Raw genomic sequence first — 20,993 nt, 5'->3', positions numbered from 1 at the left:
GAGTTAGTATAACGACAACAAGGTGATACACCACTAGAAATACATCAACGCAGATTATGAGTAGGGTTAAGAAGCCCTTCGGTGAGTGCTGTCAGAAAGTACACAAGAAAGCTTTGCGGTCTGGTACAATCGACTCTGCAAGCAACTCTTTGTCGTCTTTAGGCGGGACATCCAGACATCGACACAAAGAACTCGAACGACAACATTGGATTTCTGCAAGAAAGCCCTGGTACTGTACTTCAGAGAGCGAGGTTGTTTATACTGCAAAAGAGGATTCCCAGGCAGAGCTGAAAGAAGCTGGAAATAGCATGAAAGGAAGCACAAAGCATCGGAGGCATCGTGAGTGGGGCGCCACCATGCCCAAAACAGGAAAGGCCCACCTGCCTGAGGCCGCGGGATCGCGCATCGACGCGACTTTCTTTGAGGGTGAGATCTCTCAGGGGGGAAAGACCACTTCCTCTTAAACCCTCAAGAGATTCAATTGACTTGTTCCTTCTCGTTCATTGTCTCCCCGATCAACCACCACGTCTTCAATCCGCCCACCATGACACTTAAAGACTCGGTCGAGTCCATCCTCACGACCGCGCAATCCCACCTCACGAATATAGCCTCAAACCTGCACTCGCACCTGCTCAGCACCACCATTGCTGCGCAGACCGTTGATCGCATCACGAACCCCGCGCCTCCTCCAGCCGTGGCTTTCCCAGACCCAAACGCACCCGTCCACACCGACGACAACATTCTCCAACAAGCCCTCCTGTACGACTACAGCGCGATCATGGCCCAGCCGTTTGTGCTGGACGTGCCCACCGTCAGCTGCCTCGTCATGGCCTTCCTCCCGATGCTGATCGCCTATATCATGGGCCGCCGGCTAATCCCAGCGCACCAAGACCTGGCCAGCCTGCTCTTCTTCTGGCACGCGTATGACGCGCTCACGCACTTCCTGATTGAGGGCTCCTTCCTATACCATTGCTTCTTCAGCTCCATCACCATCTCCGCCACCCAGTCCCGCTTCGGCCCCGTGTTTCTGAACAAGCGCGACCGCGCCTACGGCGCCACCTACGGGGCCTCGTGGGACCCCACCGCCCGCCTGTGGCAGGAGTATGCCAAGGCCGACCACCGCTGGGGCGGCGCCGACCCCACCGTCATCTCCATCGAGCTGCTGACCGTCCTGCTCGGGGGCCCCACCGCCGCCTACATCTGCTACAGCCTGTACCGGCTGTCGCACGGGCGGCTGGGCAGCAAGCAGCGCGGAGTGGTCGTGGCCCGGACCTGGCTGGTGGCCGCCTGTCTGGCTACCGCCGAGCTGTACGGCGGGTTCATGACCTTCGTGCCGGAGTGGTTGGCCGGCAGCCCCGCGCTGAACACAAGCCACTGGATGTACGTGTATGTATACCTGACGTTCTTCAACGGGCTGTGGGTTATCGTGCCCGTCTGGGTCATCTGGCGCGCGCAGAAGGAGATCGTCCGCGCCTTTGTCGGTGGCACGCCCGAGTTGATGGGTGGCGCTGCTAGCTCTGCTGCGGCTCCTTCGCGGAAGAGATAAGTGAAATTTTATGGACTGTATAGTTGATGTCAAGTGTGCGATTTGCGCCGGTTTGCTTTGTATTATAGATCTCTTTTGTTCCAATAGACTGTTGTCACCTATCATGTATATCCGGTGTATATACCCTGTAGCTAAAAGCTTCGATCGTTGTTCCTGAGACGGTACTTTTGAGGTTAGGAAAGAGTAGCGAGGCAGCGAACTAACCTCACCAGTCGTGGCGGTCTCGTGATATAACCTCTGGCCGGCACTCAAGTCCTTGTCGTTGCCCGAAACACCCCCCCCCCCCCACTACCCGCAATGGATCAGCTTCGATTTTTCCCAGGAGACGACTACAAGTTATTGCGCTCTATTGCATCTTCGACTTCTCGAATTTGCTTTTCGTTGCCTGAATAATGGACTCCCAAGCACATATCCATGAAGATTACGTGCGAATCCCCCACTGCTCACCCTGCGGCCAGAAGTTCTATAGAAATACAGCTTTCCGTTCAGGTGACGTCTTGTCGCGGTCTCGGTCCCGCCACTGCTCACGCTGCATAGGACTGACAACCCAGCAGTGATCCAATTCTCACTCTGCTCATAAGCTTCCAGAAAAGCGGCAAGTGTGTTTACCTGCGCGACCTTCGTATCCAGATTCACAACCAGCCGCGCGAGAACGCTAGATACGCCGCCTCCATCCGTAGGCTCCGCGGGGCAAGCCATCGGGGTAGCGGCTGTCCCGAGTTTTCTCACGATCCACAACACTGGTCATGCCATGACCCCTCTAGCATGGACTAGACTCCGACCGGAGATCTATGGAAGGTATTCACTAGCCGAAGCAGTGCAGTCAATGCTTGCAACTTCTCCAGATGTCGAACACGGGCAAGCATGCTCTGGGAAGCGTTGAAGAGATGTGGAGCCTTGCCAGCCGAATTGGACGCCATGATATGGGAATATCTTGCGCCTGGGACCATTCGCAATTTGCTTGCACTCCACGCCTCCCGCAGGATTTGATCGGGACTTTCTTCTGACGCCAAAATGAGTAGGGCATCCATCTCCTACGTGGAGACTTTGTGTTTTATTTTACCCATCTTGTCCGGGGAACACCCTATATCTGTGGTATTCTTGTCAGGGAGGCCTGCTCTACGGCCACGAGAGCAGTTCCTCCGTGAACATGCTGGTCCCCGCTTCCAGTACGGCGTGTGTCTTCGGTCTCGGGATGTATGGGCTTCGAAAGATCGAGTTCCTGGCTCAGATTGAGACCGGAACCAGTCCTCTCGTAGCTGCACACTCACAAAAGACCAAATATGTGAAGCTGACAGCACTTACTAGATGTGGAAGGCCCGCCAGATTGGTGAGCCTTTGAACATATGATTTGATATGGTGTCGATCTAATTTGTCTTGTACAAGGGAATACTTGGTGACAGCTGCTGTCACGGAGCGGAGACAAGGGGGCTTGATTAGTCGAAGGGCATGGCAGAAGTATGTTCTCAATCATTCAGTATACGTACCAGGACTTGAAACTGAGAGAGCTGTACCGGAATACCCAGAGAACACTTCTACCCCAGCCCGATCATGAGGGCTATGTGTGCTTGTCCCAGCATGTCTCGAGACACAATTCGCCAAATTCCTGCATTTGCGTGTCTGAAGAAAGCCCTTTGTCTGGACCAATATGACAACGCGCAAGACATGAGCTGTTTGATGCCCCGGCCGAGTAAATCCCTGTCGGTTGAGAAGCTAGGACGCCAGGTTCACCTCTCGACTTACACCCAAGTCGCCGGGTATCAATATAGTAGAATCTCACATTCTTCAGTGATATGCGGAGAACGTTCATTGAAAAGCCTGTGCATGAATTCTCACAAGTGACTTCAAGTCGTCAGTCCGTTCGAAGGAAGGACGTCTTTTTGAACGGATGAAAGTCGAATATGGCACATATCAAGGCAACTCATGCCTCAACTGATCTTTGTGGCCCACCAGCTCAATCCGCGTGGGCTCACTATGCAGCTCGCCCAGCCTCGATTCCCCGGTAGCCTCATACATATACCCTGCATTCTGCGGCTGCGACGACACACCCGGCTGGTACCCGGGGGACTGCGTCTTCTTCCGGCGTCGCATCAGCAGCCAGATGGCGACCGCCAACGCAGCGACACCTAGCACCCCTCCAACCACGCCCCCGGCAACCGCCCCTTTATTGACCCCGTGTGAATGTGCAGTCGATGCAATCGTTGTCGTCATCGTCGTCGTCGTCGAAGATACCGCCGCCCCGCTCGTTCCAGTCGTCGTTGCAGTTCCTGTTATCGGCGCCGTACCTGAACTAGCAGTCGCACTCGCAGTCGTAGTCGCAGTCGTTTCTAACCCAACGCCACCCAAAACACGCTTAGCCCTCAAAACTCATTTCCCAAAAAAACCAACCCCTCCAACTCCCGATTCAAGGAGGATGAAACGAAATACCTTGCGCAATGACATTCAACGCCGAAAACGACGCATCCCCCTGAAACCCCGCCGGCGCACACCCGACCCACGTCTCCTCCTTCACCCCGAACCCCTGGGTATCGCCCTCGCAGCAGAAATACCCGCTGTAGTTGTACAGGGCCCACTGGGCGTCGGCGCACACGGGCGGGTCCTCGATCTGGGCGGTGCAATCGGTCCAGCTCGGGCAGCAGACGTTGTTGGCGATGCTGACCTTGCTGCCGGGGCAGTAGGAGCCCGACGGGCAGCAGGCGTACCAGGTGTCCCAGGTGCGGCCGCAGCTAACCTCGTCGGTGAGGCAGGTGTTGTTGCGGCGGGAGGCGAAGCCTTGGATCTCGGTGGTGTTGTCGGTCATTGTGTAGTCTTTCGTTGGGGAGGATGTGAGGGTGAATTGGTGGGTAGGAGAGGATGGATAGGAGTAAGTTATAAAGAAGCGATCAGGAGTGGGCGTGGTGAATGAGACTGCCACTAACTTAACTACCACTGCCACTAATACGTTAATTAGGGTACGGAGGAGAAAGGAAAGCGTAAGAAGAGAAGAGGAACCCTACCTTGCCTACCTACTTAAGCTATGTAAAGTACTCATATTTCCGTGGGTTTCCCCACTCCCCGTCCGTCCCTGCGCTAAAATGTCTAAAATGTATCGGGCACGGGGAACGGGGCCAGGGTCAAATCGAGTGGAGAATTCCCATTGACATCGACGTGCCCGTTGGCTGCTGGCATTCCTCGCGCAGTAGTGTGATTGCGATCGGCGGGTCGCTTACCCTAGTGATGGAGGACAGGACAGGACTAGTCTAACTAACCGATTAAGTGCTCGTATGTGTATCTCACCTCCGTAGACGAGGGAGGCCAAGGCGTGATGATCTCGGTTTGATCCTTTCATCCTTTTGAACTGAGCAGATGGTCTTCCATTCGCAGTATCGGTTATCCGGCGGGCGGGCCTTTAGGGTAGCTGCCTCTGCCATCCAACAATGTACAGCGGTGTCCACGCGAGACAATCAAGATAGAATTTACGGGTTAAACAATGCTGTCAGAATGGAAGATAACGTGAGCCCCCTCCCCATTCCCCTTCCCACCCCCCGCATAGTGATGGATGGATGCAGACCCACTTATGCGGCTGAGGCTGTATTGGTTGCTTATGAGCTTTTCCACTCATGCCTTGCACATAGCGAATGGGTGCGAACCATCTTGGCAGGTACAGTCGAGTCGGTACATAGGTGATATATAAGCAGACAGCCAAGGTTGCCCGGAAGAAGCAAGCGGACTGCATAGCTATCGTATAGAAACCATAATGCTCCTTCCTCCACCTTTACCTCGCCAGCCCAACCATAGCACCAAGGATCCCCTTCTCCCTGGGTTAGAAAGGCAAAAACTCCCACATGGGCCCGATCATCAACAAATCCTCCAACCCCATACCAGGCACCAACTCCTCGGTCTCCGTCTCCATCCCGACAACAACCTCGGGGCTCATCGTCGTCGTAGATGTTGTAACCGTGGACGCGGATTGAACCCGACCTCTCTGCCGCTGCCGCTGCCGCTGCCGCCGCCTCTGCTGCAAGGCCTCTTCCTGCCTCGCATGGGCATCCCGCCACATGGCGATCCGAGAACTCACCTTGCCAAACACCTTCGGGACAAGGGTCCCTTCCTCGCGGGCGACCGTCACCGCATCCGCCACCTTCTGCGTGAGTCGGTCGACCGTCGCCTGATAATCTATGACCTGGCGCGCGTACTCCCTGTCCCAGAGGTTCTGTGCTGGGCTATCGTCGTCGTCGCCGTCGTCTCCATCGTCGTAGACGGAGATGTGGGACAGGATCAAGAAGCCGTGGCCGAGTTGGCACCAGAGGAGGTAGGGCATGTGGAAGAAGGCGGAGGAGGGGATGGCGAAGAAGGTGTCGAAGAAGGATTTCACGGCGTGGAGACAGGCGTGCAGAGTGGTGAGGTGGGTGGGCGGGTAGGTGGTCTCCCTGAAGTCGGGGTCGCGGCGGAGGGCGGTGCGGTAGACGAAGAGTTCGAGGTTGTGGTATTGGAGGAGGAGGAATACTGTTGCATCAATAGGTCCATTGTTAAAAGTGCTCTTGGTTTTTCTATGTTACAGGGGGGGGGGGCTTACACGACTTTGTGGGGTCGTTGAATGCGAGCGCAGGCTTCAGCTGTTCGAGCTCCTTCTGCAGCCATCGGATGGCAATTCCTCTGTGTGAGCAGCCCGAGGAGCTAATCGAATCATGCGGGTGGTCTGGCTGAAGGGTGCGGTGGATTTTCTCCGCCATGCGAGCGAGATCGACCAGACATAACAAGTATCGGTCCGATTCTTCTTGCGCCGCCGCTTGGAGGACTTGGTAGCTCTCCCCCATGTAGCTTGTATACTGCATGGGCTCGGACTCCCCTAGACACATCGAGATCCTGGCTGGGTCAGTCGTAGCATCGTCAAAACCAAGGACGATTAGACATACATTGTAACGAGGTAGAAGCACCCCAGATAAGCCTTGCGTTCTTCCAGAGTCCGGCCCGCGCCGGACGGCCGCTCAAACTGTCTGCACTTCATATACGATAAGACGGATTGGGGCGCCCCGCTCGATACATCTCTGGCCAAGCCCAGGTTTCTGCTCTGAGCCACCAGAAGATGGAGATAGTTGCACAGTTGCTCCGGCGAGGGGACGTAGATATGCGCCCTAATTCACACACACACCCCCGCGGCGGTCAAAGCTGTAATCATACAATGAAGAATCAGAAGGGGCACGACTCACCACGCAAGGAAGAGAAGAAACCCCTGAAAGAGATCCAAACTAGCTTCCCCGTTGACCACAACCCGTTCAACCAGGTACGCCTTGACCTTCCCGGCGATGGCCCACTGCGCCTCCTGATCCTGACAGGCGATCATGGACATGACCATGTGGAGGAACGGTTTGCGGAGGAGAAGCTCATCATCCGACAGAGGGGATGCGCACGCAACGAACGGGAAGCGCGTCGCCATGCGCTGGTGGAAGATGGCAATTGTCGCCTGCGGTGTCTCGTTGGACCCGCTCGAAGAATGGGTCTGTGGTTGTGGCATCTGGGGCATCTGGCCGACGGGTGTCAGGCACCCGCAGTTGGAAATTATGCCCTCAATGGGCTGCTGTGTGGCCCCCAGGAGTGAGGTCATGTTCTCCAGTTTCTTTTCTAATCGTCGCACGTCCCTGGAAATGGAGGTATTTTAGCGTCACATATGGCAGTCCGAGAGGATGGACAGCACCTACGTCAACGTTCTGGTTCGGGGTTTACCGAGACTATGCGCTCCTGGGACTTGCTTCGTGCATTCTTTCCTTAGACGATGGCATCTGCTTCGCTGTCAGTATGACTCCGTAAATACATTATGTTTCTCAAGCATTGCACCCGTACCTCTGACAGGCTTGGCTGGTTGGCCCGGGATCGCACCGGGTCTTGGCCTTGGAGCATGGCCGGCATGCTTTGAGTGGCGTAATTTCCTGGCTACGCATGACGAACACACCGATACAGTGAGAAATCGCTCGCTTGGGTGAATCTAGAAGAACGAGGCAAGCTCCAGGCTGGGAGCTAGTTGAAGAGCGTAAAGGACAGGAGCTGATGACTCTTTATGCGGGGACGGGATTCCGTGTCCGTTGTTTCTGCCTGAGGCACAAGAGATTCGCTCCCCGACTTGGGGGCGGAAATAGAGGCATGCATGAGGCATGCATGTAATAAGTCTTCGCTACTGTCGCGGGTATTTTGATGCTTAGCATGTGTGTCTATTTAGGCAGATCTCAATTCATCTAACAAAGCTTTCCACTGGACTATTTTTCCAGGGACTTAGTCTAAGTACATTAACAACACCGCTCCTTATCAATCTCAGCGTTAAATCAGCTGTGTGCATGACGTACCACGTGGAACCTGTTCATCTAGAACAACGAGCCCCGCCGGAGATGGGTACAGTAAACAGGAATCCTAATGACATCTTCTGTCTATCCTGACAACGCTATTGCGATTGAAACGAAGAGTAGAGTGCATATGAGCCTAGAAGTCTACAAGAATTCGCAGAAATACAAGTTCGGGAGGAAGTCTTAAGCAACTTGTCGAATTATGATTTCTGATTGTATTGGGTATTTGTGCCATTCCATCATGGCAAATGTATGTGATGCAAGACATGTTCAACCACAGCCAAGTCCAACGACGTATGTACAGTCCAAGCAAGCTTCAACCCCTGGCGAAGCGCGGTTCAATAGTGTTCGGAGGTAGGTCTGATCGTACTATCAGACGTCAGTGATTGGTCGTGATGCAGACAATACATTACTTAGTTGGTTAACTTACATTACCAACGTCCGCCAGGGCCGCCTTGAGGGCCACCATGACCCTGAGGGCCGCCGGGACCACCATGGCCTCCAGGGCCTCCAGGGCCGCCTTGAGGACCACCGTGAGGGCCGCCGGGACCGCCAGGGCCACCAGGGCCACCAAAGCCACCGGGGCCGCCAGGGCCGCCGGGACCGCCGTGAGGACCGCCTTGAGGGCCACCGAAGTGTTCAGGACCGCCAGGGCCTCCGGGGCCTCCGGGGCCGCCTTGAGGTCCTCCGTGAGGACCGCCGGGACCGCCAGGTCCGCCCTGGGGGCCGCCGTGGTGAGGGGGGTTTTCGTGGTGGTTGTGGTGGTGGAAGAGACCCATTGTGAGTGATAGATAAAGGATAGATGGTTTTTTTGTTTGATGAACAATTTAGAAGGAAGTGAGGTGGTCAGCCCCTCTTATATAGACAGAAGTCGCTCAGCCCAGCAGTGGAGCTCGCAAAGCAGACCCAGACTTCCCCTCCCTCCTTCCAGAAATGTGGCACACATCATAGCCACATACGACATCATCGGGTTAGACAGGTAACGCAGATCGGGGCTTGGCTATCAATCGAATCAGCCTCTTGAGTCAATAAACCCCGATGACACTGCCGCTGACAAAACTCCTCCGGCAGGGGGGGCTGATGAATTCTCGAATGATGTTGCCTATCCAAGGGGGGGAGGCAGCTGGGGAGAGTGGGCGCGCCTCCCCGATCTATTGCCCCAATCTTTGGGAGTCTTGGCATTTCCGCTGCCACTCATTGCTTTAGGGTTTTGCGTGCCTTTCGAAGTCCACGGGTGGTACGTACGCGGTTCCTGACGCGTCAGGGCGGGAGATGACCCGACTCACGCCTGTTGACGATGATGTCTCGACGATGCGCAATTGCTGCAACCCTTGATTAAAGACAGATAGACAGAGAACATACAGGGTCTTGCACTGTTCCTCCATCAGCGTGGTCAACAGACTGCGCCATGATGGTAGATGTTCCCACCGAGGGCGTCGCTAGCCGCTCCAGCGCCACCAAAAGTGGATAGAGGCATACGTACGCACGCAGCTCGACGGTCCCCACTCCAACCGCTGCAGCCCTTCAGCCTTAGGGGCAACCGGCTAATCGCTTCACCATCACATCATCCCATCGGTGCTTGGCAGTCCCTCTATGAGAGGGGCGCAGTGGCACACTATTGTTTCCAATGTTGCAAGAGCCGGAGTCGGGGGTATCTTGGCAGCACGTTTAAGCGACGCGATTAATTGCGTCGGAGGGAAGTCATGCGTAGGGGTAGAGTGTTCTAAATGGAGATTCCCAGCACCAGAATCCATCCATAGTCAAGCCGGGACTGATAGCTAGACAGTCTTCATAGCGGTCCTGAATTCTGTTCTATCGAAGCTTATCGAAAGGAGGAAGATCAATTGCTCCGAGGACGATCGACGTGCCGCCCGACGAAGTCCGGGGAAATGGAGCGCCTTACGGAGGGCAGGATCCCTTGGATGATTCTATAATAGGCAGCCAGGACGTCATAATGTTCGTCAGCTGTGCAGAGGGTAGACTATGGCCACGTCTGTCATGACAACATCGACATCATTCGAGGGGAGAGTCGACATCACAGAATATTTTCGTCATGCCTTTCGGTCACGTGTCGATAGTCTAGGCCACTTTGAATCCCGCTTAGTCATGGAAAGTCTCCACACCTCGGGAATTTCCCGAGGATCTTCCCTGCGCCTCGGAGACCGACCTCGGGAGTCGGGTTCAAATTCCAGTTTGGGACTGAGCGACAAGCTCCGCCCCCGACATGGTACCTGTGATCCATCGAAAGAAGCACAAGAAGACATTTCTACCGAAGGGGGAAAAGGTACCATCCTCCAAAGAGCTCATGAGGCGCGTTGCAAAGCAAGCAGAACAGACTTTGCATCTACTTGTGTACGCGAAGCACACTGCACTGTTTAGTCTGCAATCTTACACTTCATCCACTGTTTGGACAAGCTCAAATTATTCATTGTGGAAGAATAGCCAAAACTAAGCTTAGCAGAGGTACTCTAAGCTGGCTTCCAGATACTATGCAACTGCATAAGACCACTATTCTACCCCCTTAGCAGATCAGTGAAAGGCTCTTCCGGCAAATTCATCATTGCCAATCATCCCGCTCGATCTATCACTCCCAGAGGCTGCCGCCGATGGCAAAAATGGGTCCAACTGCCCCTGGGTAGACGCGGTCACAGCTTTCAGAATGGTCACTGCTCTACCCAACGGAAGATCATAACGTGCCCCCGTGCAGTCAAAATCAATAGCTCGGATTTCCTCATGAGGATCCTGCCTGACCACCAGCCCAACCGTATTCTCTCTCACATCGTCCATCAATTCCCTATCGAAGAGTGACCGGTAAATGTCTCGCAGACCCATCATCTCTGATGGCTTAATCTTCGAGAGGACAGCGCCCATGCGTTCGGAATCCATCACGCCCACTGCGAGAGCACGATTGAGGCCTGGAATGGCGCGAGTGGCACTGCCTCGTCCCAACCAGTAAGGCTCATGATAGATGAAAAGAGGGTAGATTTCGACGGGGGCATTGTTCACGGAATCGATCAGGCTGGCTAAGTTGGCAAGCTGTTCCGCTAGCTGCTCAACGGTTGTCGGACCATCCTCGGTACTTGCGTCCGATGCCTTTGTTGTTGGTTCCTCTTGTTTGGCTTGCTCTGTTTCTGTCGTCGGGGGAGTGGACGAAAATTCCACTGTCGAGGGATCAGTCGTTGACGCCGTGGCTGCCCTTTCTGACGCCTGCTGAGCTTTTGCTGCTCTCCTCCTTTCCCTCCTCTGCCTTGCCTTTGACTTTCCCTTGGCCATGTATTGCACTTCCGGCCACCTTCTTGGTGACTCAAATCAGCCTCTAAAGGCAGCATAGGAGTGATCAGCAAACAACAGGCTTAGTGATAGGGCTGGCTTACGGGAAAGCCAATCTTGACTCTTTCAACGTGGTCAATGTCGTTGAAATGACGCAGTAAGCGCGGCTGAGAATGACTATGAACGGAGTGATCGACGAACTGCTGATTGCGAGGTAGATAAGATGCTGATGATGATGGATAATGATATAGATGACTGTTTCCGATGTGCTGTATAGAAGGAGGATAGATGGGGGAACAGAGGGAGGAATCATGTCTCCGCGATGTATTGGATTTCTCCGGATGGACCTTCGCGGTCTTGAGGTAGGATCGACCGAGACATGGTTTGGATATAGTAATGGTAAGTGGATGAGGGTTGTTGGGAGATGGAGAAGAGTGGTGCATTCCTCCTAGCCAAACCCATTATAGAGGGACATCAAACTGGCTCGGAAGGCGCATCCTTCCCTAGGACGGTTGCTAGTTGTTGCCCAGGTACGACTGGCTCCTGCCCTTCTGAAAGGGAAAAGGGAGCCTCCCCCTCCGGAACTCATTTCCTAGCTCACGACAAGCACATGGTACCTGGTATACAGAAGGAGGGGGGGGGGTTACCCTCGATCCATGGTTCCGTGCAATGGGTAGGCACAGTAACCATGCTTAACATGCCCATCACATTCATTCATTAACCAACGAAAAAAGATGATGGCTTTTGACTGCTTGAACTTGTTCTTCTTGCAGCATAAACTGAATGTCCCATGCTTTGTGCTGCCCTTTGGGAAGAACTACACACAGGAAACCATCCAGCAGCCCCACATGTAAGCGAAAGTCAGCTACCGTGCCCAGATCTCTGCCGAAGTTGAAGTTATAAATATTCAAATGCCGAAGGCTGGTGACGGAAAACTTACCTCCTTTGATGCTCATTGCTCCCCAGTCGCGCTGCAGCCGCAAAGAAGTGATTAAGCTGCGAATGTGCGGGTCCGTCAGGGTTCGGATCTCCTGATGGATTGCGGAGGCTGTGTTGGCAACTTGGATCAAGTCCTCATTGTGCATGTTGAGATGATGTGCCGCGATGATCCCTTTGTTGATGTTGACGTTCTCTGTCAAGGACGACTGTGGCACGTGCAACATGGCGACCATGTTTCCGAGATATAGGTCAGGCCAGGGCGGCCTCATGTGAGGCCGGAGGTTGGCCGCAAAGGAGATCGTGTATTTATTCTTGTGCAGTGTTGGGGCTTGATTCTGACGCAGACACACCTCAAGAAGGGAGGCCAGCACATCATGGCATGAGATGTGATCCGGAGAGGTCACATTTGTCTCGTGCTGGTGGTTGGTGGATAGTAAGGTAGTACAAACACCTTTCAACCGACTGATCGTTCGGTCCGGCACGTTTGAATTGGAAGGATTCGAAGAGCGGCGGTGCTATTTCCGAATGGCACTTTGCAGGGGGTAAACATGATAAAGGGCTTTCCGCGCTGTAACTGGCAGAGAAGTCTTTCCATACGCTTTTGCCGGTTGCATCTTCAAGGCACAATTGCGGACGCAATTTCATGTTGACTTCATGTAGGTCTGCCGTGCTCTGCGTACCACTGCAGCAATGACTTAGAACACCGAGAATGTTACCAACCCCGGTGCCGTCAAAGGCCAGGTTGTTGAAGCTGACACCCAGAAGAATCCCATTCGTCGTCATCTTGGCGGCAAATTTTATAGCAGGCTGGGGTTGCGTGTGATCCAAAACTGTCGGCAGAGGTGCGTACTTCTTGGAGAATTCCAACTCTTCGGCTCCCGTACAGGTGGAAATGCTCACAGACACTGCTACCGATTCATGAAAACGGTCTCTAACTTGGAGTAAAGATAGGGACTGGGTTGAGCTGGAGGGAGGTCGGATGCAGTGAACGTTCTCCGGGGATATGATATCGGATAATACCACATCATACGTGATAATCGGAATGGCCTCAGCCATCTTTCTGATGCCGCTTCGAAGTGACTCCAAGCCCTTTTCTGGCTGCTGCAGGCTGAAAGAGAGGTAGAAAGTGAAATACACCTTTGGGATGCTATGGTCGAGGGGTGACAGAACATGTCCGTCGGGATCAAAGATAGACATCTCTTGGACCTTTTGGTCGAGTGAGAACCACAGAAAGAGGGCAATAATCTTGAGATCTCATTATAGTCAGTAATCGTGCACTTTTCAGCACTTTTCAGTGCATCTTCCGGGTCACGGTATGAATCGTCTCGAGGTACCTATGGGCAGGGTCAAGTGTCAATTTCCCGTCTTTCTTATAGAACCGGGGGGCCGTTCGACTCCTTCCTAACGTATACTAACACGTGCCTTAATATCAAGATTCTCCCCTGATGACCTGAAAAGCTTACATAGATAGCTGATTCAGATGCCTCACTCGCTCGAGTAATCACCAAGAAACCGATTTTAGATGCAGATAACCAGGGTTGAGCGGACAATGAACTGATCACGGAACAGGTGATCTAAGTAGAAAGAAAGTAATGGCCCTGAAAACATCCGAAAAGAAGAACTGCTCATGGGAAGATCTGAGGTGGCATGGGGAGGTCGTGGTAGTGTTTTCGTGTTGTCTCGCCTGCAACCACTCACCCTCCCTGGAAACCTCATCCTCTCCCTGATGGGGGTGAACCGCGAGGAGAAATCCCCAAGCGCTTTCGGAACATCCCAAAGCTGTATACATTCGCGAAGACTAGCATCATCTACAGCGTCGAGCTGTAGATGGTGCTAGTCTTCGCAAGGGCCCTGTCGTGCGGGCAGGCGGGGTAGGCGGTGCCCACTGGCTGCTGCGCGTAGTGCTTGGAGAAGGCCCGCTGGGAGCGGGTGAAGGTGGCCGCGTCAACCTCCCTATACTAGCCCTTCTGGAAGAAGTTGGCGTTCTTCCAGATGTCGCGCACCGGGTGAGGTGTTGCTTGTTCGGCCACTTGACCAGCTCGTTGATGGACTTCTGCGGCTGGCTGGTGAAGAAGCTCATGAGTGGGTTCCTGCTTGGAACATCAAACGATGATGATGGTGATGCTCAACACTAAGTGGAAGTTGTTTGTTGGTTACCTATGATAGTTGTAAGCCAACTAACAAAGTCAATGGAGACCAAATTGGGAATCTGACAGGGTTCTTATCTCTTTCACTCACAAGGCGCAGTGGAACAAACCCGCTGGGATGATTTCTGAACAATTCTCGCCAACTTCAGCAGCTCAAACCAGGACACCGCAGAGCTTTCCGTCATTGACTTATTTCAGAGTTCCACATCCGGGCTGCTCATTTGCATCATGAAGCACGGAATACGACCTTTTCTATCAGGCATCGTGCTTGTTCTTCGCTCCCTGATATGAAGACGCACAATTTTATCATGGAGTCATCTCTGGAAAAGCACGTGCAGGAGAAAGTTGAGACAGACATCACCAGCGGCAATCTTCAGGCTATTCGAGACCTGTGCCAGTCAACCGATCCCGAAAAGCAACCAAGCCTACTGGCCCACATCGTCGCCCGGGCGGCAGGCAAAGCTCAGCTCGACATATTGGACTGGCTCTGCAGTGAGGGGTTTCAGATCGCGCCAGGCTTCGTGAATAATGAGTTCTACCACCAAGCCTGCTACGCGCAGCCCCTTACCATCTGGAAGACCCTCGTCAAGAAGGGGTTCGACTGAACGACCACCACAGCGAGGTCGTCGGTGATGGGCTGAGTCTAGCAGCCTACTACGGCAATGTGGAGATCGCGCGCTTCCTGCTAGAGAAAGGACAGGATACCAACGAGGCGTGATGCGGGTATGATGACCTGGAGCCCGGTGTGGCCGCATTAACTGGCGAAAAGCCGTCCGTGGAGATTCTCCGATTGATGCTGCAGCGTGGATGGCGCCAAAGGAGAAGTGCCGCGCACATTGCCGCGGCGAGCTGGGTAGTATGGAGGCGCTGGAGTTGCTGGTGGAGCACGGGGCGGATCTGGAAGAAGCCAGTGGGTTGTGGACGAACTGTGGGATCGTGGAGGCAGATCGATGGAGCACAGTGTTGTATCGCGCGACGTACATGGGCCAGCGAGAGCCGGTGGTGCATCTGCTGGGCAAGGGGGCAAATGTTCACTTTAGAGATAAGATGGGGCGATCGATTCTGTGGGCTGCAAAGCAGGGAGGGAAATGAGGAGGTGATTGAGTTGGTGAAATTGGCTGGTCTGGAGGAAGAGTGAGTGACGGTCACAGGATGCTAATTGCTGATACGTTGTCAGAACCATGGTCTAAGCACGGCCTTCTGAATTCAGTACATCTTACCAATGTAGTTCATTTGAAGGTGTTTGACAAAGGCTTTCCTCTGTGGAAGCACAGGCTTATTCGTCTCGTTGACATGGTAGATCGAGAATGAAAGATTAATTGAGAAGCCAAAATGCCACTAGAAGTCAGTCTAGTTGATCTCTGGAATTCCACTCGTGTGAACAATTCTGCATAGATGTGGAGAGATAGAGAATAAACATTGCTCGTGCATGGTGGAGCGGTTACGGTTACGGTAGCGAGTGGGCCTGGCGGGGTGTTTGTGGTGCCTGAACCGACTGGCCGCCCAGCCCAGCCCCAGACCCAGACCTATTCCCAGTCCCACTGCAATCCCAGCCTCTTCCAGGTCTTCTCCCACTAAGTTCCCGCTCATTCCCTTTCTCTTCAGGCCTCAACTCACTCCATCTTCCTTCCTGTTTACCTTGACTCTGATTACTCTGGTTGACTCCGTTTGACTCTTTTTTCCTCCTAACTCCTCCTAACTCCTCCCATTCCTCCAGATACTTCCTCTCTCTGGTACCTCCATGTCGACAGCACCACACTCAGGTCCAGGCCTGAGAGATCTCGAAAAAGAATTGACTTGTTCGGTAAGTTTGGTGACATGAACCACTGGAATGCTGCGGGAGAGATGAAGGGTGTCCCTCCCCCCCACCATGATTCGACGTTCTCCATTCGCCTCCTTGCGTGCCAGCTCATCTGTCAGAACTACTACATAGTAGTAGACATAACCTCCGTTCTCCTTGGAACGGAACAGAACAGAAAGATCATCGACGGAAAAATATGCAGGAAACTAATGACAGTCAACTCCACCTAGATTTGTACCGACCTTCTCTACCAACCCCTCACCCTCCTCAACTGCCTCCACACCTTCTGCGGCTCGTGCCTCAAGGAGTGGTTCGCCGTACAAGGAACCCGTTCCCGACCGTCTTCGTCCGCCCGCTTCACCTGCCCATCATGCCGAGCGGCCGTGCGCGACACCCGTCCCAATGCGACCGTGACGACATTGTTGGATATGGTCTTGGCGGCCAGTCCCGACCGGGGCAAATCCGCCGCGGAGAAGGAGGAGGTTGCGCAGAGGTATAAACCGGGCGATTCGGTCTTTCCGTCCACGGATGCGGACTCAGATGCGGAGGATCGAAGGGTGCTGGAGGAAGTGAGGGCTTTCAGTTTGCAAGACAGTCGGTCGGGATATCGTCAACAACAACAGCAGCAGCGCTCGCGACATTCGTCGCAGAGTCGTCATCGGCGAGTGGAGGGCACGGGTACTGATTCGGATGAGCGTCGAAGGGAGGAGGATGGTCGGTCTCGACGACGACGGGAGGGTTCTTCACGACGACAACCACGGCGGACGACAGCTGGGGAGGAGGGACCGGAACGGTCGACAAGGCGGGTGGAACATCAGTCGAGCTTGAGGTCGCTGCTCAGTTTGTCGGATACGGAAACGATGCAAGAGGAGATCTTGCGACAGATCTTTGAGGAGGGGTTGTTGGATGATATCGATCTGGATAACATGGGTCCGTCACAGGAGGAAGAGCTCAGTGAGCGCATTGCGGATGCCTATCGTCGAAGGCATAGGCTACGAGCACGGTCTCAGCAGCAACGGACGGAATCTCGAGAACACTCGCAGACCCCGCCTTCTCGGCCTCGCGCGCGATCCCAGTCTGTGCAAAGGGCGGAAAATGGTACAGGTGCTGCTGCTATGAGGGATACGCGAGAGTCGAATGGCGGTCCCCCGGTCTCGAGACCATATCTTCTGGATCCGCTTGTCGCGCGTGATGGGCATTCGGGCCATCAAAGACGTCTGTCAGACCAAGGGGGAACTAGGACACGTCGAAGGACGTCGCCTGTACCGGTCAGCGCGGCGTCCTCTTCGGAAGTCTCGCTGCGGCCTGCAGCGCGATCGTCAAGTGACATGGTTGCTGATCGACCCCGAAACTCGCAAGCTGGTCGCGTTCGCACAGCGGAGGCTTCAGCAGCATCCCGATCACGCCGTGCCACTGCATCTGAACAGAACGTTCCCAACATCTGGGTTGAAGGGGCAAGGGAGAGGCAGCTTCGCCCGTCTGGAAGATCGTCGATTGATTCTCCTCGAGTGGCCACGACTTTGAATCACAGGGGACGCAACGGTTCTTGGCCTTCAAGCCCGGATGAGCCCTCAACAATATCGCCTCCAACCAGCTCTTTAGTGGCCGAGGTAGCTGTCGCAGCAAGGCAGGAGCCTCGTTCACGACCTTCATCCTCTCGATCAAACGCGCCTCCCCGTTCTGCGACACTGTACATGGAACCATCAATCAAGTGCGACCGGTGCGACAAGCCCAACATACAGTATGACCTACATAAGAAGTGTCCCACGTGTAAAGACGGAAACTTCTACCTATGTCTGCGATGCTATCGCATCGGGCGCGGCTGCCTCAATTGGGCTGGCTTCGGAGCGTCCGCAAAAGCGGATCTCGAACGCATTCGCGCATCATCGACCGGTGAGCCTCGATCCCTTGTCGATTCATCGCATATACTCCAGTCTTGCAAGTATCTTCGAGCACCAGAATCTGCCTACCGTTCCGACAGAGACGGGCGAATGGTCACCAACGACGACCCCGCCCGAAGATTGCAGACTGGGCTGTTCTGCGACAGCTGCCATTCGTCAGCAAACGACTGCCTCTGGAAGTGTAATCAATGCAACGAAGGAGACTGGGGCTTTTGCAACAGCTGCGTCAACCAAGGTCGCTGCTGCACGCACGCCCTGCTTCCCATCTGCCGCATCACCCGTGATAGCCCATTAGCATCGCCAACGGGGGCAAACACAATCGCACCAAATGGCGCCTCGAACGACTGCAGTGACGCCTCCGGGTCAGGAACTGAGATTTTCAAGATTCTTTCTTTCACCACAAATTGCGACATTTGCACACACCCGATCCCCGCATCAACGCTCCGCTTCCACTGCCTTGTATGCAATGACGGCGACTACGACATCTGCGCGAATTGCTACCTGCGCCTTGTTGCCACTGGCAAGATTCGCAAGGAGAACGGTCACAATGGCTGGAGGCGCTGCATCAAGGGGCACCGCATGATTGTCGTTGGCTTTGAAGATCACGACGAGGGGCAGCGCCGTGTCATCGTCAGGGATCTAGTGGGCGGATGTGCCTTGAACGACGACCACCTTCAACAGTCGTCATCTTCTCCATTTGCTGTTCTTACTCCTACAAGCATCCATGCGACTGCGTCGACTCCTGGAACTCCGAACTCTCCTTTCCCTCATTACACCACATCATTTTCGTCGTCTGCTGCAACTGGAGCAGGGCCAGGAGTTGCATCGCCCGAATTCGCACCCGGCGACTGGCTTTGGAAGGAAGGCTCGGAGCGACGCAAAAAGGCCTCCCGTCTTCGTCCCTGGCCACTTGGCGGCGAGCGCGATCGCACCGCCCTTACGTCTCCTCCGTCCTCAGAACCCAGCACCCCAAATACGCCGACATTCGCTGCTCCAACCCTGCCCAACTCCGCTGCACCGGCATCGGCATCAAGACGCTTTCCTCCAGATGGAGGCGTTGGGCTGATTGTCCATGCTCTGTGGTCGTGGTACCCTGAAGACGGCGTCAAAGATGAACTGATGTTCCCTCGCGGTGCTGAAATCACCGAAGCCGAGAACATCAACGATGACTGGTACTGGGGCTGTTATGCCGGCCTGACGGGGTTGTTTCCGGGCTCGCATGTGCATGTGGTGGATGAGATCGTCTAGTATCGATGATGGCGATGGCTAGAAGGTCTTGATACAGGTACTCGAGGCAGGTTTACTTGGGGGCTGTGTTTGAGGGTCGTTTCTTTTCTGTTTTGCATGCTTCTGGTTTTGTTTCTGATTTCTTATGACCGACTGACATGGGCGTGAGACGGGCCATTTCTTACGATGTGCATGAATGATGTAGCATATGATGATGATTATGAATTATGACTTACCTTTGATATCATGCTAATTACTTTCTTATATGGCGCTGATATGTAGAGTCTGAGTCGAATAAACATCCAGGAACAGTCTACCGGATTAGGCTTGCACCAGGGAAAACCATCCAGTCTCTCTATCCGACCCAAACCCACCAGAAGAGAACCGAGCCTGATCGCCCAACTCCCACAGCCAGACTTCCATCTTCCATCTTTCATCCTTCACGAACATCGGAAGAGGCAGCCCCTGGCTCCCTCACCATACTAAACAACTCCGCCTCCGCATCCTCGCGCACCACCACAAACCCCAACGGCTCATACACCGGCACCCCGGCGCGCGTCGAATCGATATACACGAGCATTCCCGTACGGTCCGCCAGCTCGCAGCCCCAACGGACCAACATGGTCGCCGCTCCGCGTCTCCGGTGCTGCGGGTGCGTCACTAACATATCGAGGTCTGTGTTTACGGTCAGTAACTTATCATCCTCCTCCTCCTCCTCCAACCCAAGCCCAAACCCCCTCCCCCCAAAGATTAACAAGAAAGCAAACCAGGAACAGGGAGAAATACAATAATATCCCCCTCTCCTCTGCCCCATAACCTCCCTCCTCACCACCTCACACCCGCCAAAGAACTGCTCACACAACGCCGCATCCGAGTCCGAATGCCATTCGGGGAACCGAGCGCCACGGTGGCCCGGATCGAGATCCCATTTCCCGTAGGCGATTATACTGGTGTCGTTGTCAGCAGCAGCAGCAGCAGCAGCAGCATCGCCTTCTTTCGCGTCCGGTGCGGCAGCGGCACCAGCAGGGCAGAGCCCCGGATCCACCACCTTCAGGTAGCGGACCCCGGCCTTCTGCTCCAGATCCTGGCGATTGGCGGCGGCCCACCAGGCGCGGAGGCCCGGCGTGTCTGGGAACATCTGGCGGTCGGTGGGCGTTGTGAACCCGGCGTAGAAGAGGCGGGTTAGGGCGGGGAGGTCGGGTTCGGTGACGGGGTGGATTTGGAGGGGTGGGAGTGGCATTTTTTCACTTGGTGATAATGTTGGGGTATCAAGCTGAGGAGGGGTTTGCGGTGCGATGTGCTGTGGGTTTTTTGTGGCATGTAGTTTTTTAAATGGCGGAAGGAGGACAGACGGATACTTATACTACTTCAAGGTTTCTTACTTCTTGCTTTGGACTGCACTCGTGAGAAGATGCTCTTGTGTGCCGATGGACGGGAGGATAAGTTACCACTAGGTACTGCGTACAGTGCTAGGTTAGTTAGTTAGTTAGCTTAGTAGTCGGACTAGCCCGCCTTCATTATCGTCAGCGTCAGTCAGCTTGCAGCCCACCCTTACCACCCTCACCACTTTAGATTAAGATTGAACAATCTTTTGGAAAGATGGCAGACACTTCAGCTGTCCTCCGGCCGCGTCACCAGGAAGAAACCTCGTTGATGGGTCTGTATTCGGATATAAGCCTAAGGCTTAAAAACGGCTCATTGATGGGAATTTCCTAGGTGATGTGTAGACATAGGCCGAGATTAGTCTGCAGGATGCACTGTGTGTTGAGGACTATTGTTGATTGTTGACTGAGGACTCCAAGGACCCTTCCATACCAGTGTTCCGTCAACTAGGAACTATTATGCATA

At 54.2% G+C, this 20,993-nt stretch overlaps 7 protein-coding genes across 7 annotated transcripts; 3 read left to right on the top strand and 4 right to left on the bottom strand.

The window, feature by feature from the left end:
• Positions 1 to 778: 778 nt before the first annotated feature.
• Positions 779 to 1,546, top strand: ASPACDRAFT_54442 (EXPERA domain-containing protein; the record flags this gene model as incomplete). The annotated part of the gene is made up of 1 exon (XM_020202877.1): positions 779 to 1,546. The coding sequence occupies one exon, from the start codon at positions 779 to 781 to the stop codon at positions 1,544 to 1,546; it is 768 nt and encodes a 255-aa protein (XP_020052899.1).
• A 1,911-nt stretch (positions 1,547 to 3,457) lies between these two features.
• Positions 3,458 to 4,346, bottom strand: ASPACDRAFT_34521 (uncharacterized protein; the record flags this gene model as incomplete). The annotated part of the gene is made up of 2 exons (XM_020200047.1): positions 3,458 to 3,813; positions 3,974 to 4,346. 2 exons carry the CDS (start codon positions 4,344 to 4,346, stop codon positions 3,458 to 3,460), a joined length of 729 nt encoding a protein of 242 aa, XP_020052898.1.
• A 561-nt stretch (positions 4,347 to 4,907) lies between these two features.
• ASPACDRAFT_1874634 (Zn(II)2Cys6 transcription factor) lies at positions 4,908 to 7,534 on the bottom strand. The gene is made up of 6 exons (XM_020198041.1): positions 7,367 to 7,534; positions 7,225 to 7,305; positions 6,736 to 7,164; positions 6,442 to 6,660; positions 6,102 to 6,391; positions 4,908 to 6,031 (listed from the first exon to the last, which is right to left on the bottom strand). Exons 1-6 carry the CDS (start codon positions 7,462 to 7,464, stop codon positions 5,349 to 5,351), a joined length of 1,800 nt encoding a protein of 599 aa, XP_020052897.1. The 5' UTR covers positions 7,465 to 7,534; the 3' UTR covers positions 4,908 to 5,348.
• A 4,306-nt stretch (positions 7,535 to 11,840) lies between these two features.
• On the bottom strand, positions 11,841 to 13,266 carry ASPACDRAFT_34514 (uncharacterized protein; the record flags this gene model as incomplete). Its single annotated transcript, XM_020200046.1, has 2 exons — positions 11,841 to 12,520; positions 12,552 to 13,266. The coding sequence occupies 2 exons, from the start codon at positions 13,264 to 13,266 to the stop codon at positions 11,841 to 11,843; spliced, it is 1,395 nt and encodes a 464-aa protein (XP_020052896.1).
• A 1,225-nt stretch (positions 13,267 to 14,491) lies between these two features.
• Positions 14,492 to 15,308, top strand: ASPACDRAFT_1882848 (uncharacterized protein; the record flags this gene model as incomplete). Its single annotated transcript, XM_020198299.1, has 3 exons — positions 14,492 to 14,800; positions 14,839 to 14,930; positions 15,074 to 15,308. The coding sequence occupies exons 1-3, from the start codon at positions 14,504 to 14,506 to the stop codon at positions 15,306 to 15,308; spliced, it is 624 nt and encodes a 207-aa protein (XP_020052895.1). The 5' UTR covers positions 14,492 to 14,503.
• Positions 15,309 to 15,883: 575 nt separating this feature from the next.
• On the top strand, positions 15,884 to 19,388 carry ASPACDRAFT_81239 (SH3 domain protein). Its single transcript, XM_020205831.1, has 2 exons — positions 15,884 to 16,020; positions 16,248 to 19,388. Exons 1-2 carry the CDS (start codon positions 15,958 to 15,960, stop codon positions 19,164 to 19,166), a joined length of 2,982 nt encoding a protein of 993 aa, XP_020052894.1. The 5' UTR covers positions 15,884 to 15,957; the 3' UTR covers positions 19,167 to 19,388.
• A 190-nt stretch (positions 19,389 to 19,578) lies between these two features.
• Positions 19,579 to 20,385, bottom strand: ASPACDRAFT_34357 (uncharacterized protein; the record flags this gene model as incomplete). Its single annotated transcript, XM_020200036.1, has 2 exons — positions 19,579 to 19,820; positions 19,932 to 20,385. The coding sequence occupies 2 exons, from the start codon at positions 20,383 to 20,385 to the stop codon at positions 19,579 to 19,581; spliced, it is 696 nt and encodes a 231-aa protein (XP_020052893.1).
• Positions 20,386 to 20,993: the final 608 nt, after the last annotated feature.

The sequence above is a fragment of the Aspergillus aculeatus genome (genome assembly GCF_001890905.1).
Source record: "Aspergillus aculeatus ATCC 16872 unplaced genomic scaffold ASPACscaffold_16, whole genome shotgun sequence".
Taxonomy (NCBI): Eukaryota; Fungi; Ascomycota; class Eurotiomycetes; order Eurotiales; family Aspergillaceae; genus Aspergillus; species Aspergillus aculeatus.
This window is presented reverse-complemented; position numbering and strand designations above follow the sequence as displayed.

Excerpts from the sequence above, each read along its gene's own strand:
- ASPACDRAFT_1874634 (XM_020198041.1), bottom strand. The coding sequence starts at position 7,464 with ATGCGTAGCCAGGAAATTACGCCACTCAAAGCATGCCGGCCATGCTCC. Across the intron at positions 7,306-7,366 it reads ACCAGCCAAGCCTGTCAGAG|ATGCCATCGTCTAAGGAAAG; the intron begins GTACGGGTGCAA and ends ACAGCGAAGCAG. Across the intron at positions 6,032-6,101 it reads CAACGACCCCACAAAGTCGT|TATTCCTCCTCCTCCAATAC; the intron begins GTAAGCCCCCCC and ends TTGATGCAACAG.
- ASPACDRAFT_81239 (XM_020205831.1), top strand. The coding sequence starts at position 15,958 with ATGTCGACAGCACCACACTCAGGTCCAGGCCTGAGAGATCTCGAAAAA. Across the intron at positions 16,021-16,247 it reads AAAAAGAATTGACTTGTTCG|ATTTGTACCGACCTTCTCTA; the intron begins GTAAGTTTGGTG and ends AACTCCACCTAG.